Source organism: Misgurnus anguillicaudatus, chromosome 3 (assembly GCF_027580225.2).
Source record: "Misgurnus anguillicaudatus chromosome 3, ASM2758022v2, whole genome shotgun sequence".
NCBI lineage: Eukaryota > Metazoa > Chordata > Actinopteri > Cypriniformes > Cobitidae > Misgurnus > Misgurnus anguillicaudatus.
In genome coordinates, this window is record NC_073339.2 from 24,033,126 (window position 1) to 24,053,062 (window position 19,937).

Genomic DNA, 19,937 nt, shown 5'->3' on the forward strand with positions numbered 1-19,937 from the left:
CATTTAAGTGCAATCCTAAAATATGATTTAAAACATACCGGTAAACCTTTTATTATTAAGTATAAGAAATTAAAATGAATTAAATCGCATGTTTAAACGCCACAGAGATATCAGAGCCAGCAGTCGATTTCTGATGGGCTTGGCGAGGCTGCGCTGGGCAGGGTGTGAGCGCTTAAGTGTCTGTGATTTTCTGGAGCTCATCTGGAGCTCTTCTCCGTCCGAAAGTGTCCGAGCACATTTTTAAATAGACGCTATCTATATTAACCAACCGCATATTTAAACTTAAAGCACATACATTCACGCCTGAACAACTCTTAAAATTACATTTTGTTAATAAAAAACAGTAATATTATGAGAATTTTGTTGTCAGGAAACAAAGCTGTCCACATATTGACCAGATTTGTCTTAATTAGTTCAGTCAACATAGCCATTCTGAATGTTGACTGAATTTGAAAATAACCATTCATTTAATGTTTTAAACACAGATATATCTAGACTTAAAATAATATGTCTACTCAACTAAGCCCAAACAAGAAAATTGGTTTAACTTGTATATTTTTGCCCTTCCAACATTTTTTACAGTGTAGACCAACTGGGTATCCCTCGCTAATCATCCACCTTCCTTATCCTGTTGTGCAACTTGTGCTGCTTCTTGGCATGGGTTTAACGACTTTTAAAAATTATGTAATACACTTTTATATTAATTGTAAGGTACTTTAGAATCAGAATTGATTGGCAAGCAGTTGCAGTTACTTCTGTTTAATGCGTTATTGAATGCCATTGGTTAATGTTTTCAAAAAAAGGCAACCTATCTACAATGAACAGAGAGAGATAGTTACAGTAGATACAGAATATGGTCTGAGAAGGTCCAGCAGCTCCATAGTGAGTTGTCTTGGGAGGCTAAATTTTTCTAATATAGCCACGTCAGGCAAAATGTCAAAAGGGCTTAAGTTCTGCTGAATAAAAAAATTGACATTGACTGAACGGGTCAGCGGCCGGTGTTGTGTTGAAGTCTGTTCCCCCTAATTTCCCTTTAGTGTAGTGTTTTTATAGCATTTTTATCACATACGTTTATTCTTTATAAACATTAAAAGTTTTAATGGCTACTGAGATGTGTATGTTTGAATTTATGTAATGTATCTTTATTGTTATTAATGGTAAGTCGATTATTTTTACAGTATGAATCATATTATATGTATAATATATATTTATTATGTATGCAAACATTTTTAAAACAAACAGTAGAGAAAAAAGAAAACAAAAAACAGGCTATATGTTAAAACACATACCCTAATATAAAACTCAATTCAATTCAATTTTATTTATATAGCGCTTTTCACAATACTCAATTGTTTCAAAGCAGCTTTACATTAATAGAAGCAGTAAAAGCACAGAAAAACGACAGAAAGCATAACATAATACACAATAGCATAAGCAGTCAAATTTGCTGCGGCTATGACGCAACATTATGAGCGAGCATATTACTAATGTAACGTCTAGAAGAAGAAGCTAAGTTAAGCCAAAGCAGGCTACCTCCCCGGGCGTAAAAAACCCCCTAGGAGAAAAAAACAAAAACCCCGGGTTGTTTAGCGAGGAAATAAAAATAAAAGTCCTAGGAGGGAAAAACCCTTGGGAGATATACATGTATATACACACATATAAACGGATAAGGAGCTTAAGCGGAGATTAAGCAGAGATTAAGCGGATATTAAGCGGGTCCTGCCAGTGGTCGTTGGTCAGGCATCAGCTGGGCATCACATTGAAGGACGACCAGTAGATCAGAGGTGTGCCGACTTTCACATCTACCGGAACTGGGTCTGTTTGTCCCATTGTCCTCAGGGTCAATGGGACCCAGGGACGAGACAGGGAGAGAAAAACAAAATCATATTAGCGTAGGGGCCGTTCACATGTAATGCAAGTGTCACACAGTGATGTGGTTTAATCAGCTTAGTTTCAGACAGACTAACTATTGAGGCATAATTGTTTTATCCACAGTTGAGGATTTTGCAAAACGGTCAAATGTATGAAATATTTACTAAATTGTATTATAGAATACATGATATTATTGCTTTTTAGTATAAAAAATTCAAATATTTAATCTTTCTAAATAAATTATAAATGTTGCGTGATGAAAACGCTTTAAGAAACATAGAGGAACATACTTCGATGGGGAACTGAACAAACTTCGACACAACACCAGCACCGTCTTTGATATTAGGTCTGATACCAAATAAAGTCAAATGCAAAAATAGTCCTGTATCTATTGCAAACATATTTTATAAGTCTTAAAATGACCATAACATAAAATCATTGTTGAGCTGTGGCGTCTTGCGCTCAAACAACGCTAAGAGAGAGCTTACGAATGGTCCAGACCAACCTTACGAAAGTGTGACTTACAGAAGACGACTTGGCGTACAAACATGTCGGGAATCGTGCCATAGAGTTAAGAGAGAGATTAAGGAATAGGTTAAGAACTACTTGACAATAAGAACGTTTTGGGGAACCCAGGCCCTGATCCTTTTGACATAAAGACAGTTTAATAATTTATTCTTTGATGAAAAGATTTTGTAGCCTATGCTGTCAATTATAGCCTAGTTCTTAGAAAGATAATCAGAATCTGCAAATAAAAACGGTCACACCTACAGAAAAATCGGAATCGACCAAGAAAATTGCAATCGGTGCATCTCTTATTCAAATAAGTCTAATTTGCATTTTTGCTGTTTTTGACAACAGTGGACCAATATCTGAACTCAGAAGTGGCCATTTTCTTTGAGCTACGTGTACGTTACCTTGTAGCCTGTGAGAGACTTTCAGAGGCCATTGCACTGGCGAAGAGATGCAGCCAACACCCTGTAGTAGGGAGGCATCTCTATTTCACACAAGCCTACCTTATATGTCTTTCGAGAGCTTCTTTTTATGAATGCTTATACAAGGAGGTAAGTAAACGACTATTTTTGTATAGATAATGTGGATGCTTTATTGTAGATGTATAATGTACATGCACTTTGTAGTGCAAAGTGATAAACACTAGTCCTTGATTGAAATCAGTTTTTTCTACCACAAACAGTTTACACACAGCCTAAGTGATTTTTTTTATTTCAGCTCATTCATCAAAATGTTTGTAAAACCATTGCAGAAAGAAAAATATCTTTACAGTTAGGATTGTGCCGATAGTATCGTTTATTAACGATTGTCAGACATATCGCCAATAGCAGGCTTTCATGAGGATAGTTGGCAAGTGATTATTATTATCATCATAGTTTCACATTAACATGCGCATTGCATGCTTTTCTTTGCATGAGAGGGTTTGTGGGCTTCAATTTGCATGAGAGAGCTGTAACGTGCGTGGATTCCTTCTCGCATGCACCTGGACTTAATGCGTGCGTCTTAGAATCTTGCTCGGACCTGAATGCCCGTGATGTGGACTTCATCTAGCACCTGAACTTGTAATGCACATGATTCGAACTCTTCCTTGGACATGAGCTTGTAATACGTGCGACTCTGACATTTCCTTGCTCTAGAGAGGTTGTTAGGGGCGCAGGGGTTTAAAACCAGCGAGTGTGTTGTTCCTGCTCCCTGGCATGCAGGAAATTTTAGAGGGCCTGGAAATTAATCACGCGCTCAAATTAATGGCATTAGTTTTAAGAAGGTTGTGAACATGATAGTGTTGCCTTTGCTTCTTTTTTGTCCACCAATTAAACGACTTTTCATGAGTAAAAATGAATTAATAAATGAGTAAACTACTCCCCCGCCTTCTGATACTATCATGTATTGGCGATCTCACAGGCTGAGGATAGGACGATCTCAAAATGGGGCATATAGCCTAACACTATTTACAGTAATGCACTGATAATAAGCTGTTTTTAAAGCATCGCTAATAAGCTTGCACATGTTGGCATGAGACTGTAATCAGAATTATCAAATTTGCACAGCAGTAAAAGTTTTGGTTAATTTTGATTTAATTATCAAGAACATTATTAAGTGTATGAAATGTGATTCTTGCTGATTGCTTAACTTACTCAGATTACAAAAGACTACAAAATTGATACATTTTGGATAAACATGACCATTAATTAAACTGTTCTATTGTCCTTTCTCTCTCTAAAGATGGCAAATATCGATGGGAAAGGTGTGGTAGAGATACTCTGCATAATGGAGGGGGAGGAGAGGGATGAGATGGTTTTGATGCTGAGTAAAGGTTTTCTCTATCAGCAGCTCCAGAATGGAGACATGTACTGCCTTTGGTAGGTGTCACATTCATTGCAATAAACATGAGCTCCTTTGAAGATTCAGAATCACAGAAATCACAGAATCAATGTATCTTCCAAATGTATCATCAATGCATGTTTTTACATTTTAGGGATTTGGTCTTCATGTGGAGCAGACTGTACCTGCGAGTGAACCACTTTAAGCAGGGCTTTCTGGATGAATGCAAACAAATGATTCTGTCAGCCACCAACATAAAAGCAATTTTTCCATTTATAAAGGTGATTTTAGAAGAGGTAAGACAATTTAATATTTTATCATCCATTGTCTAAACTTTACGCTACGTTATTTTTTAAATAAAATATTTACGTCAGTTGTTATTTATTGTTATTGTTGTTATTATTATTATTATTATTATTATTATTATTATTATTATTATTATTATTATTATTATTATTACTATTATTATTATATTTTTATTATTACTATTATTATTGCAAGAATAAGAATAGTGTTGTCACAATACTGGAATTTCTAACTTCGTTACTACACCTGGAAAAAAATAACAGTCCATTTGTTAAAATGATTAACAATGAAATGTACTTCTAAAGCATTTTTAATGTAATGTTAAATTCAAAATTTTCTAATACTTTTTCTAATTAAAATCAAAAATTGTATTTTGATATTATCTAACATAACAGTTAGGTATAGCAGTAAATAAGATAAATGAGTACTTTATCTTAAAGTGAAACTAAACCAATACATAACTAACATTAACAAACAAAAAATACATTTTTAATAGATTACCATCTATATAATACAGGTTTTTTCCACAAGTGCCAATATGGCAATGCAGGCTCCACCAACTATTGGCTTCAAAAAGCTCTTTAGAAACCTATGGGTGACGTCACGGACACTACGTCCATTTTTTTTTTTTCAGTTTATGGGTCATGTATGTGTGTGTTGTTTAATAGAGGAAAGAGAGCGAGAACAAGGTATTTGTTCCAGAGTTCAGTGTACTGGTCTGGTCTTGGAATATCGATTCCGTGGGACACAAGTATTTTAATAGTTTTAGATTTTCAGTATCGCTATGTATTTATATGACAACACTAAGTAATGAAAATTACCAAGTGATCAAATTTGTGGTTTTGTGTTTTCAGCTGGGACAAGATGGCCTGGGGTTTTGTGTGGAGCTTTGTGCTTTAGCTCTGCAGACTGACCTAAAGAATGATCCAGTCACCAAATCCATCCTCTACAAAACTATTGCATATCTTCTACCTAATGACCTCGAGATCTGTAGGGCTTGTGCACTGCTGGTGTTTTTTCTGGAGCGAACAGTTGAGTCATACAAGACTGTATTCCTCCTCTACAAACACCCTGATCAAGAGTACCATGCAGATACCAGTCCTGTGGGAAACAATGTACGTTTTGAAGTTCTCCAAATCCTTAAGAAAGGGTTGTTCTTTGATCCTGAGTTCTGGAGCCTTCTCAACATTGAAACACACTGTCTGAAGTTATTGAGAGATAAAGCAGCATTGTGTGAAATTATGCAAAAGGACAAATGGGCGCAAAACTACTGTATGAAAGGCCATTGTCACTGTCACACTGATGACACAACAAGGACTATCAGCCATGTGGAAAAGCATACCAACAGAAATGACCAGAAAGTTGAGTCTGTGAAAACTTTGGATAATACTGCGTTTTGTGAAACATCCTCCAAGACTCCCGGTAAGAAGCGAGGAAGGAAACCAGGGACAAGGCTTGTGAAGGATCCAGATGCCTCTCCAGTCCGACGTTCATTTAGGCAAATTGATATGGCAAAGGATCATGCCAGGCAACATAAGAACAGGCATCAGAGATTCCTGGCCCGTCAGGCAAAAAACCCAAATCTGAAACGCAGGGGTAGGAAACCCTGGTGGCTTTTGGATGAATTGGCTGCTCGGGCAGAAAACGGTGTGACCCAACAAGGCACAAAACCAGGAAGGAAACCAAAGCAGTCAGATGTTTTAAAAGAGATTTCAGTTGATGCACCAGTCAGTGAAATCACATTGACATTATCTTACCCTGATAATGAAGTTATTCTCTCTTCTGATATTCAGACCTCACTGTTTGCCACAGAAACCCCTCATGTCACTGAACAAAGTACTAACAAAACCAAGAGTGCATCTCGGGAGATTTTGAAACGTTCATCTGTTAATAGTAATTCTGTTATTAAGTTACGGTCGGTAGAAACTTTGCCATGCAGAAAGAAAGACTTCATAGTCACGGAGGAAGTTTTTTTTCAGGACCAAGGCCTTTCTATGGTTAGACAATTTCATACATATTCAAAAGTGACTGAATTTGAAGAAACAACAGTTGATAGTTTACCCAGAGATGAAGAGGTCAAGCCAGACTATATGGAAACCAAGAAAAAAAGACACCTGCAGACTGCTGAGCAACCAAGTGAAACTGAGATCCCTGAAGGTGCCACACAGATAAGTGTGTACAGTAGTGTGAAGATTCATGTCACACCAATCCCAACTATAAATTCAGTGACCTCCATGCCTGTTTTAGCTTCCATTGAGCCAACTGAAGAATTTACTGTAGAGGCAAAATCCAATCCTGATGTATTAAAGCCCCAAACTGCAGAAACCAAATGTCCAGACATTACTGTTAGTCCTCCAGGAATAAGTAATGTTCGTACACCAGAAGTGTCAACTTCCATCTCTGCTGATTCCATTCGTGTATCTTACAGTATGCCAGAAAACATGACAGGTTTTCATGAGAATGCCCCCGCAGTTCTTCCTGAATTGACAAGGGTCCCCTATGATGTAGTGGCTGCTCTGAGTGAAACTGATGTTTTCTCTGAAGTTGTGTCAAAAGATACCACAATGTTTGAGGTGCCAGCGGGGCCACATTTACCTGAGATGTTGGAAAATGTATGTACAGATAGTCTAGTCCCTGACCTCATTTCAACAAATGTTGACAGTCAACGGGTCTTACTTAAATGCAGCCTGTGCGACAAAGAAACCAAATACCAATACATTCTGCGGCATGCAATGTGGCATTATCGCATTGACAGAAAATGTATGTTCTGTCATAAATGCTACACTCATGGGCGCAGCCCATCTGTCCACTTTAAACTGCACATTCAGGAGTTGAAAGAATCCAATGTTCGGTTCAAAGAAAATATTGAAGTCCCTGAGGCACCCAAGCAAACCGTGCTTAAACGTGTCAATTGTTCTGTGCAGAATAAGTTTAGACACATTAAAATGAGGTTAAACAGTAGTTTAAACATTGCAGATTTGCACGAGAAAGGCCACAGTTCAAAGTCTAAAGTAAGATTGCGAACAAGGGTAGCTAAGAATTCAGAACTCACAAGTACATTGGAGGAAAGAGAGGGTAAGGTCTGCAGGAAGAAAAGGCATTTAAGGAAAGTTTTAGCAAGATCTCAATCCACAGATGAGAACAAGAAGATGAGACTAGCAAGGAAGAGGGCAAAGACTATGCAAGCTTCAGAGGAAAACCGTTCTGATACCAAGGGCAACTTGCAGGCTAAATCAACAACTCGCCGATTAAACGGAGTGATCCGGAAAAGAAAAGTTAAAAGTGCACAGGAGGAAAAGAACATGGAGAAAAAGGCTCAGAAGTCAATAACAAAGGATAACAGACAGGAGAAAATGGAGTTTGTTAAAAAAGCAGAAACAAATGCAACTTCTGATGATGTGACTGTGAGTGCTGAATCCGTCAATGTAGAGCTTGATCGCAAAGACATAATTGGGTCAGAACTGCAAGGAAATTATGAAACAATGCTAAACTCTGGGCTGGCAAAGATTACACACAGGTACCAAAAAGAGGATGTAGTAGCTGTAAAACAGAAGTTGGTTCAGATAGGTCCAAAAGAGGTTTCTGAGAATCAAGAACACAAAGAGAAAACCTCATCAGCTAAGGAAATAAATAAAATAGTAGGGCACAAAAATGGGACTCAGACAAAGCCTAAACTACATTCCACAATATTCCAAGGAAAAAGAACTGGAGCATCTACACAGGTCAAGTGCCCTGTGGAGATTTGTACCTTTAGTGCAAAGTCAGTGCTTGTCCTTTCTCATGTGCTATTACACCACCACGGTGACAAGAAAGCACTTGTATTCTTTTATCATTTCGGAAAAGAAAAATGTCTTTTCTGTGGCAGAAAGGTTTGTAACCCCCAACATTTTTTTGACCATGTGATATGCCACAAAGGTGAGCTGAAGCATCCGTGTTACCATCAGGGCTGCAAGCAGAGGTTTCAAACACGTGTGGAGCTTGGTGAACACATGTTAGGCCATCATCAACTCAGAGCAATGTGCTGTTTTCCTGGCTGTTCTCTGCATCTTGATAGTATTCTACATCTGTATAAACATGAAAAAACTCACTATAAATTTGATGAAAATTTGGAACAAACTTCACTCTCCAAGAAAGTGGAGCAAATGGTGCTCAAAGCTCCGCCAAGTCGGAAGGATGTTTTAGAATCGGCAACAAATTCTTCGACAGGTCATCTGGTTTATGACACGCCAAAGCACAAGGATCTGGGGAATCGAGATGATGATAGTAAACCTTGGATTTTAAATAAGGGTTCTTTAAGCTACAGTAGCAAGAACCATAGCCTTATTAACGGGCATAGAGAGGGTGACAAAGACGCTCCATCCAAAACTTCGGATACAGCCGTTAAGGAGCAGGAACGACTAGTGTCAGTTAAACCAACTACGAAACGATTCATTCGGCCTCCTCCCTCAGCTTATCTGGATGAGTCTTACATTAGCATGCCAAAGCGCTGGAAAGAACCTCAGGTGGGCTCAAAACTACTGGGTGCTGTCTCTAGTGAAGTCTCAAACGCTAACAGACAGCGTTGCCCTCGATGCTTTCAGTCTTTCAACAGCGAGGAAGAGTTCCAAACACACAAGGACAAATGTACATCCCTTTTTGGCTTCGATTCGGATGATGAAAGTAAGCAACTATTTTGTTAGACTTAAGACAGTTGGTAATGTGTGTTTTTAAACAAGGCTTGTATTCTACACAGGAATGCTGTAATTTTCTGAAATCTGTTATTGTTTTCCTAGGTGCTTCCTGAAATTAAAGCAGGCCTTTCGATGAGGAGACACTAAAAGAAGTTAAATGCTGCTGTTGGCAGTCAGGAGTGTCCTTAAATGTCTGTCATATGAAACTATATGGCAAACTACTTGGGAAAGAAAATGCTATTAGCTGTTATTCTATATGACTGCTCGGCTACTTGATTTCAGAGAGAAGGTTGTTGAAGTCTGTTGAAGATCTAATGTTTAAAATTTGGCTCCTTAAAATCTTACATGACCCTTGGGAGTGCAGGATGTTTTATTTGGACCTCTACAATGGTCATGTTATAATAACACAACAATAATTTTGTCTTTCTATAAAATATTTTACCTGTCATCAATTGACATTATTTGGTTCTCTTATTTTTGTTAGTATTTTTTGTTTGAAAAGGCCATGACATAAGAGAATTTGTTATTTTGGTTTGGTTGTTTTCTTTTCTGACATTGGATCAATTGCATTACAAGTCTTACATGGTGCTTTTAGAGCAGAAATACTGGATGGAAATGCATAAGGCCATTTCACGGCTGGCGAGTATTGCAAGCACACTTGGTATCATTTTTTATTTTTAATACTTAATCTTTAAGCACATTTGTAAATTTGTTTCAATTTCATTTATTACAATGTCATGAACTTCCTTGTGCAAGTAGACACGTGGGATCACTTGGACAGTGATTCTTAAAATGAAGGACTTTTAACACCAATTGAAAATGCCTGACAAAACACTGGCCTAGTACTGGTCTCTTTGCTTTCAAGATTGCAGATTCTCCTGTTCACAAAGGACTATGTGCCTCACAGCTTGTTTGAACATTGTCATTACATACTCTAAATGACTTCAAACTTTAGAAAAATGTAAGGGTTCACTTGTCTCACAAAGAGGCATGTTTGAAGCTGTTCTGTTCATGAACAGTCTAATCTATTTCTTTCTTTGTATCTTTAATGAAAAGTAAAAATAATGATTCGATTGGGTGGTTTGGTTTATTTTATTTATATATATATATATATATATATAACCTTTTGTGGTGCTCATTAATAAACAACATAATTAAAGGGAAGTTCAGTTTTTGCTCTGCTGTAAACTGATGTGGTTGTTTATTATATATTGAAAGTTGTCGTTGTATACATGGCCAGAAAAAAAATGAAACGCACATTCTTTCACATAGAAGTGTGCTACCATGACGTTTGATTTTGTGTTGTGACAGTCGGGGCCTGTATTCTTAAAGCTTCTTAGAATCCTCTCAGAAAGCTCCTAATTTATCCTATAAAACTTCTAGGAGGCTTAGATTGGGAGCAGTTCAGAGCAACTCTGAGCAAGGAAAATACAAAAAAAACTTTTATCTTAGTGAGGAGGCGGTGCTGACCCCGTTGCTATGTATGTATGATACGTCTTTTGAAGACTGTGATTGGTTGGTTGTCCGAGAAAGAAGCGTACTTTTAAGTATAGTCTAGTATAAGCCATCAATTTGATAACACATCAGTTATACTTTATTCCTGTTTCACCATACTCTCGCTATATATATATATATATATATATATATATATATATATATATATATATATATATATATTATATATATATATATATATATATATAGCGTATTTTATGTGCCATGCTGTTAATGTCATACGTAATGTATTTAATAGGAAATAAACGGCCACACAAGGTTCTGTACGTTTTTGTGATCCATTTGCTTATAGACGTCTGTAACAGACCCTAGCTCTACTGCGCAGTTGCACTTTTTCCCAGTTGCTGAAAATGTTATTGTTAAATGAATATATTAAGGCAGAGCACATCTAGTTTTGAGTAATAGTATGCCGGCAAGCTGTCTGAGTTTAGGCATAGAATGACTTGTAAAATGAATGTGGCCTTTTTTTTCCCTAAAACCTAGCATCCATAGATGGATCCTTCACAGCCTTGGCTATCCCAAGATTCAATGTGCACCTGTGACATATGGGTATTTTAAAAATAAACATTTAGAACTGTAATTAGATAAGTGTATATTTCGCAAATTAAAAGGTCCTTCTCATCATTTTACTATAATTATGTTGTAGTGATTTTTTTTGTAGTGATATTATTTCTGCAATATTGTGCATGTTGCATTTTACTTTTGTATATTTCTAAGGGTTGGTAAATTTTACATACTGTTAGGTAGTTAATCTGCATCAATGTGTCATATTTTCTAAAATAAATATCTGGCTCCATATTTATTTTTAAAAGTTTAATAGGTCTTAGTTATTGTGTCTTACTGACAAGTGTAGTGGGCAGGAACAGCAAGTGATCCAACTCCCCCCGTAGGGTAGACCGTTTTATTTAAGTTCGCTTTGTGGATTTAAGAGGCTGCAGCCTTCAAATTTCGAGTCTTGCCTTTAAAGTCTGTGGCCTTAAAAGGATCCAGATCCAGATGCACCCTTTGTCATATGTAGCAGTGGGGTCAGCCCCCGCCCTTCCTTACAAGGAAGAGGTTTTTGTATTTCCTTGCTCAGAGTTGCTTTCAGATTGGTCCTAAATCACACTTAGGATTCTAAGAAGCTTTAAGAGTGCAGACCCGGAATGCTGTTTCATAAAACAAGATTACGAAATAAGCCAGACTTATTGTCAGTAGATTCTGTTCTATTAAGCTAACTTGAAAAAATTGGAACTCAGTCACTGAGAAAAAATGATTCATTGGAGTTGATAATTTTTTATGGTAAGTGGTTGTGTCACAGGTCGGAGAAGCGGACCGCCCCTGTCGCGGGTCACGCTCCTAGTTCCACCTCGAGGAGGTCCCAAAGCACCCCAATGACCAGACAAACCAGAGATAAGTAAAATATAAAAATAGAGACTTTATTTAATTTAGTTAAAATTAGAAAAGGGGAATGGGAAGGGAGTCTAAAAGCTTTCTTCTCTCTCCCTCAAGGGGGACTACGGGCCCAGGGACGTTAGAGGGGGGAGAAGCCTGGTTCCGGTGGATCGGGGAATAGCAAGGCAAGGACTGGGCGGAGCTCCTTCGACCTCGGCCCACTTCCTGCAGGGAAGGACTTCTCGGGGCTCCTAGGTTCCTCCTGAGGGCAAAGTAAACACACGTATTTCGTCGGTTTCCGTCAACTTGGTGTCTCCTCACTGACTTCTACCACAGGCACTCGGGCCAAGGGATGGCTTCCGCGCATAACACGGTGAGTATCTAACTTTACAGGTTTTCTCGGGCTGTGGGTCGTTGCTGGGTAAGTTAGCTTTAGCTTGTGAGAAGGTAAATATCTTCCTTTCTATGCAGGTTTTCTAAGGCTGTGGGTTGTTGCTGGGTAAGTTAGCTTTAGCTCGTGTGAAGGTAGGTATCTCTTCTCGACTAGGCCCGGGAGTAAGATCAAAACTAAAATCCATACATCACCGCAAACATCCAATGCAGCAAGAGGCAAGGGGTTTTGTCAGGCTCACGGCCGGGGCTGACACAATGACGTCCCGCTGAATGCACTCCAAACGGCTAATGACCGCACGTCCACTTCCCTAGACAGGCGAAGATCTAGACGAAAAAACAGGAGTTGTCACACATTAGTTTTCTCACACCGCGTACGTATGGACGCCCAGGTCTCCTTGGTCCCCCTCAACTACCCCTCCGCTGCTCGGCGGCTGATGTAGCTACAAACTCCTCACAGTACCTCACTCGATGTTTCGTTTAGCTCCTGCTGGACACAGTTACGGAGCTTAAATTGTTTGGTTGGACACGCACCGTTGTAGCGGCTCCCGATGGCATCCACAGGGGTTCAATCCCTCCTGAGGTGAGTACAAACAACAAGGACACAGCACTTCAGAAGCTTTATATACTCATGTCAAATAAATCACTCACTCGCTGCACAGCACACACTCTAGTGGATAGGTTAAGGTCTGTACTCCTCTCCTGGTTGGACTGTGCCTGAATAGCAGCGTAGAATTGTACTGGCCACGTAGCACGATGTCTCAACGGATAGCGAAGCTCTCGCTGTCCAGTATTAACTCAATATACGTCCCTCGGCTCGCCCACTTCCTACACACATCTAGTGGGGCTGCTTAGAAATGGATTACACTCTCCACTCTCCAACATTTGCTGTTACTCACGGCTGGCGAGTCTCTAATCGATCTCTCTCTTCTTATTTCCTCCTTCCTCAGGACGTCCCCAATATAAACGACAAAAGGTGCCGATGGGTACGTTTCAATACAAGACACTCTTACTTGACTTTGAACGGCGTTGCCTCTCTCTTCACAGATCCCAGACGTATCACAGCAACGTATTCCAGCACCCTAACGACTCACAACCCAGCCGGTATCCACAGCGTACATCCAACGCGATCAAACTTCTATACATACCGGAAACATCTCCTCACTATCTGCTTGCTGCCTGTCCGCTGATCAAACTGTAAAAAAAGCGATCTCTGTAGACAGCCCAGGCTTCACAAACGGCAATATCAACAAGTGGCCAAACCTAGCATCACATAACAAAACAAAGTATTCCAGCCAATAAACGACAAAAAGGATTTGGGGGTGGGGGTTGGGCGCGTTCATGAAAGCACGGAAGGGAGGGGGAGGGGGAGGAGTTAGCTACGCTCCGTCTGTTTGAAAACACTTTCAAACGTCAACAATAACTAACGTCTCGCAGATTCGCTTAGAGAGCCTTTAATCATATGACCCGCCCAGTCAATAATCGCTGCCTCGTTTCCACGAATTTGGCCTAATTCTGTTGCCATGGAGAACCAGGAAGTAAAACAAGCGTTTTGGGATTTCGGTCCGGGCGGAACCTCTCTTCTCCACTTATGGTTCCGCCCTAAAAAGTCACTCCGTGACAGTGGCAATCAATTTATTTAAGCTAAATTTAAACAAAAAAGATTAGTAAAGTAAAATAAAATATAAAACTTTTGTTTAAATGTAGCTTAAATTAATTGATTGCAACCACTTACCATAAAAAATGGATTAAGTTCAATGAATCATTTTTTTTTCAGTGTATGGCAACTTATGCTTGGAAACTAGCCTAGTCCAGGCCAGGTTAACTGTCAGATTAAGCCCAGTTGTTGCTTAACTAGACTTCCACTAACACTGAACTGTAAATGGCATGGTATTACCGCTGTGACATTTTATTTGACTTTATAAACCACTATCAGTGTAAAAATTAATGTATATACTGAATTGAATACCATTTGTTACAATAATTATTAATACAATATATAGACATGCGTTTAATCATATGGTAAGGGAGAGGCCTCTCAAAGACTTGTGCTAAAAAAACACAATCTTAACTACCCTAATTTATGATAGCCACAGCAGTACAATTTTAACAATTATATTGTTAAAGAAGTGACAAAAATTGTGTATCTAAATCCATATAATTGCAGTGTATTGGCCAATTTCTACATTTAAAAAGAATTTCTGATTGTCATTTAATTTAAATAGACAACACACACAAGTCAAGTAAAGTAATATAATTGTTTTATTTTTCATGCTTGTGGTGCAGTTGAGTGTTGTCCTTTCAGTCATAGCAAGTTATTTTAAATATACAGTAGCCTACTTGTATCTTTCTCCAGTTGTTACATTTCCAGTTCCAACTTTTCCATATGTTAAAGGCAGCACTTGTTCAACGTCATTATGTTGTCTGCATTCTGTAAGAACAGAAAGTGTACTTATTTACTGTATGATCTTGGCATTTTGTTTTATGTATTAATGTTCTGCAAACAACAATTGTTGGTAAATTCACACTATGAGCACCTCACCACACAAGTAGGGCTTCAGACTTGTAATGTGCTTATACCTCAGGCCTCTCTTCAACTAATCCTTACCCTAAAACCATTAATGAAACTTTATCTATCAACTAACTAACACAGAGAATAAACTAGTGGTTTAAAATATCTCATAGTCCCAGGGTTTAACGTGATGAGTTGTGGCTCTATAATGCTTTGCCATCACTATGAAATAGAAAGGTTTCGTGTAACATGTCATGTAGTAGTGATTAGTCAAGAATATGTTTAACATATCAACCTTTTACACAGTCATTCCTTGTACTACTAGATGACGTGAATTCAGATGCTGTCCTCCCACCATTCTATCAGCGACCTCTTGATTTTTTTTTAATGCAAACAGTTGATCTCTTCTCAGTGCCAGTCAACTTCAGCCTTCTTTGGCAACTAACATCATGAAATTAGACATTTCATTTGATTATGCTTAAATGCTTATGTAGACTACGAACTATTATGAACAATATCTTTTTATTTTGTTTATTTGGTTTTATTTTCACCTCTTACTTTTTGCCCACTCAAGTTGCTGCTTTTATAATGTGCCCCCAGATAAAAAAAACTGTTAAATTGTAATTCCACAGCTAAATATGTATTATAGGTTACACAGTATATTATAAATAATAAAAACAAGTAAAGGCAGTAAGTCTTGTATAGGTTTAAAATGTATGCATGGTATTCTAATAACTTAAGATTGTCTTTTTTAAAGCTGTGTTATTTTTAAAATAGTACAGTTTATGGAGAATAATGGAAAGTAGCAAAAAGGAGCGACAAAAACGTCATGAGACAGGAACAAACTCGGGTCCCTGCGCTGAGCACTATAGGCCGGGGCTGTTTAGGTCTTGCCCTGGAGGGCCAGAGCACTGCATAGTTTGGCTCCAACCCTGATCAAACACACCTGAGCAAGCTTCATGATCACTAGAAAATCACAGGTGGTTAAGTTTGGAGCTAAACTATGCAGTGCTCTGGCCCTCCGGGGTGGGATTTGAATAGCCCTGCTATAGACCTTTCTCACAGTAACCGGAAATACGTAATCGTCGTGAAAGCGAAGTTCCTGTCAAGCGTCAACACATTAGAAAAACACAAACCCGGGCAAGTTTAAAATGGATCAAAGAGTCTACACAACTTCGTTAACGAATTTGCCAAATATTACATTTGCTAATGTGACACGACTAATAGAGGAAATCTTTTTCCATGAAGAATTTGTCTATAAATATCAAGTAGAGAGCGAGTCTAACTGTTACTGAACTGTCAACTAAAATAACACATTATTAGAGTGTCCACTTAAACATAATGTATGTATAGTAGATGATATAGACTACCTTACTAATACATTATAGTCTGCTTTGAATGAAGCATTATGGTACCAATTACCTTCAATTACTGCCTATGGTTGTCCAAGTGAACGTCTTGTGTGTAGCAACAATAACGTTAGCCGGATGCTTTCATTATCAGTTAACATTTTTGTCTGATAATGTCTGTGATCGTATGTTTGTGTGTCGGGGTGAACTCGTTCCAAGAAAAATGGGTAGAGACAGCATTTGGTTGCAAGCGGCGACCAGTGAGCCCTAAAATGTAATCGTCTTTAGTGAAGTGTCTGCTGCATACATAAGTGCTCCACTTTCTTATGGTGAAGTTAGGTCCTTAATCTCGCCGGATAGCCTGAATCCACTTCTGTCTAACTTCACCATCAACAGGGAATTAATGGAACAGATACGGCTTTTTACATTGCATTGACTGCGGAGGAAGTAGATTTCCGCGACGATTGCGTATTTCCGGTCATAAATACGGAAGTTGTGAGAAAGGTCTATAGGCTATCATTTCTGACGATGTCCAAAACCATAACAAGCTGTGGTTTGATCAGAAATCATAGTTTTTAATTTAGTTGCTGCATGAAAGTATTTAGTCAGTAAGGACTTCCCAGCTTTTTGGTTTTGTTTATTGCAGCAGTATTATCATTTTTAGTCAGTAGTAAATTATTCATATTTCTATTACAAATCAGCGCGTTCTTTCTCTCTCTTTAAATTTTATCGATTTGATCCACGCATGACCTTTAGAGCTGTTCAAGAATAGCATGCAGTGCACGCGTTATTATCTTGACCTCTTAAACCTCGTTCAAATTAGTAGGACTGCGTAAACCTCAACTAAACGTTATTGAACTGATTTAAGCAGGACTGATACATTTGGTTAATTCAAGTCAGGTTTTTAATTTTACAAGCGAGTTTTATGGAACAGTCCTTAGGAGTCTTTATTGTAGGTACTGATAGCACAAGTCTTCCGATAAGAGTGCACTCAGCCATCACAATTACACTTTATTCAGTCCCATCAAATAGGTAAACAAAGAAAGAAAGTGACGTAAATAAAGCATGTAAAGGAAGAAGCACATGGGGCCTGATGTATAAAATGTGTGTACACAATTTTCCATGCACATATCTGAATTTATTAAAAATAAACTTGCCATAAATAAGTGCGCACCATACAGATGCCCTAGTCTAGACTGTGAGTATCATCTCTATAGACGAAAATCAATAAAATATCTTTACGTTCTCACATATTTAAGTTACTAAATCTAGAAAAAGAAATAAGAAATTGATAGTATAATGTTAGACTCTGAGGTTAAACTAAATGACAAGTAAATAAATGTTTCATTCACTTTAGGTTAACATCTTACCACTGCAGATTAGTCACATATCTGTTTTTAAAACAGTCATACTAAATAAGGAAATAAGAGTAGCTAAGCTAGTCTGTAAAGCTAAAAAACAGTTTTCAGCTAACGACCCTGCATCAATAGTCCCTTTCACACATACAGTCTTTACTGGTAATTTACTGGTAAATTGCAGTTAACATGTTATGTGTGAACAGAACCTTTCCGGTAAATCAGTGCTCCCAATTTACCAGTAAGGTTGTAAGATTAACGGTAATTTACCGGTAAGCGCTGTGTGTGAACGAAAAATAAAGCATTACCGGCATTTAGATGACGTCAGACCGCGCTGACAGATCGGGCGGGCCAATCAGAAAGTTTTTTATACAGGTGACGCGGTTTCCCCCAGACTGTTTACGGACGTTTCCACACACATGTTGCTTAAAAGTCGAGCACACCTGAAGTTAACATCCACATTTCTTCACCAAAGTTGTTTAAAACAGCTTACCATCTAATTGCCAAATTGCAGACGTCCTTAGCACACCATCTGTGAACCCTAATGTGCAAAGCGCAGGTTCCGTTTGACGCCGCCTAAAGGGTTATACTCGCGCTTTGGTCCGCAACGCAAGCCTCCGCGGATCGCGCGCGCGTCTCACCAAACGGACGAGGCGTTTATGGTTAACGCGCTCGCCGTTGCACTATTTTTTTAACCACCAGGCGGCGACGCGAGCAATAAAGTCAAAAACAAACACAAAGAAGAGGATAGAAGTCGTCGTCCGCTGGAACAACCCTACTGCTTTTAACATTAGAGTTTGATATATATAAATATGAGAACATGAATAAAACAACAATCTTTTAAATATGTCTTTATTAAACATTATCATTTCATTAACGTTTTTACTAAACAAACAGTACAGACATCTTCAGGTTTATATTTTATTCCTCATCCAGTGGTTCATTCAATACAAATATAAGCAAACATTCTGAATCATGTAAAATAATTCGTGTTTTAAACTGCAAAGTTTCCATACTTTACTTCCAGAGTGTCAGATAAATATATACAATGTTTTGCTTGGATTGATCAAAGAGATACGTCACAGGCTTGCCTTCTCGGACAGAATCGCCTCGAGTTCGGTCATTTTCGGATGCGAAGCCGCGCGAAAAGTTACAAAAAATGCCGTGCACAGCGCCACGCGGACTGGGGTCTCGCGCACTCAACGCGCGCGACCGCCCACTCCGCGTTGACGTCATTTTTGCCGCGCGCACCAACGCGCTCTTGCGGACGCGGCGACCATAAACTAGGCTTAACGCAATGTTGTTTGGTCACGAGCAACTTCGCGACCGTTTGCCACAGATGTGAAAACAACAAAATACGGACCGTGGATATTAAGTCATAACCCGCCGTTTACAAATACGACACGGACGGAGCTCGCCGGCCGCGCGCCACAGGTAACTTCCGCTTTCTCTCCGAGATGGGTCCTGTCCCAAATGGCACACTCCGGACTTGTGGTCCTCCTCAGAGTCCACACTTTGATGACATCACGTAGTCCAGACTTTAGGGACCCTTAATACGAGTCCACGTGGGTGCAACGGAGTCGTATTTTGGGACAGACTCGAGCGTCACACCGGAAATAGGTAGAGAAGTTGCCCGTCAGTGTGAGCTCCTCCCTTCCGTCGTCTGATTGGTCTGATTGCTCTTTCGCAAGGACTTCTGGGTTGGTAAAGTGCGCGAAGCCTGCTGCAGTGCGGGCTTCGCTGAAGACCGCATCAAGGGGGCAAAGGAGGCGCTGATGAGCACACTTCAAAGCGTAAAAATGACAGATGGGACTCGTGGACTAAGCGAGCACGCGCAATTTAAGGCCACGAGACCGAAAGTCCACATGAAGTGCGCCATTTGGGACAGGGCCTTTACCGGTATTTTGATACTGATGTGTGAATGATGTCTAAAGCCCGGAATACACTGCACGATTTTTGTCATCTTATAAGATCATTACCTTATCACACTGTGCGACATGTATCATTTAAACTCTGGTACGACAGGCATGTAGACTGTACGATGATGACACGGAAGCTTCGGCGGCTGCGTCACACGTTGCGCAACGTCACCAGCATGCGCTCTTGGTAAACAAATACCGGCGCGAAGATCGTAGCAGCAAACACACTGTGCGGTGATCATGCCGAATTTCTGACACTTCCTGAAAACTATCGTAGGCTATCTTTGGACGCAAGACTGGGAAAACGGCCGTCTTTGAACCTCTCTCACTGTACGACATAG

The 19,937-nt window shown here is 39.1% G+C and overlaps 1 protein-coding gene across 4 annotated transcripts in view; it reads left to right on the forward strand.

Annotated features, from left to right (window-relative positions):
• The window catches only part of znf654 (zinc finger protein 654), a 33,862-nt gene extending 23,607 nt beyond the window's left edge, over nucleotides 1–10,255 (forward strand). For 2 of the 4 annotated variants that reach the window (XM_055205205.2, XM_055205206.2), the window contains 5 exons: nucleotides 2,734–2,936; nucleotides 4,108–4,244; nucleotides 4,361–4,502; nucleotides 5,367–9,171; nucleotides 9,285–10,255. In XM_055205205.2, the coding sequence (XP_055061180.1) occupies nucleotides 2,734–2,936; nucleotides 4,108–4,244; nucleotides 4,361–4,502; nucleotides 5,367–9,171; nucleotides 9,285–9,295 (4,298 nt within the window). In that variant the 3' untranslated portion in view covers nucleotides 9,296–10,255. The remainder of the gene's footprint in view (nucleotides 1–2,733; nucleotides 2,937–4,107; nucleotides 4,245–4,360; nucleotides 4,503–5,366; nucleotides 9,172–9,284) is intronic. The other 2 variants (XM_055205207.2, XM_055205209.2) reach the window with 1 other exon arrangement.
• Nucleotides 10,256–19,937: the final 9,682 nt, after the last annotated feature.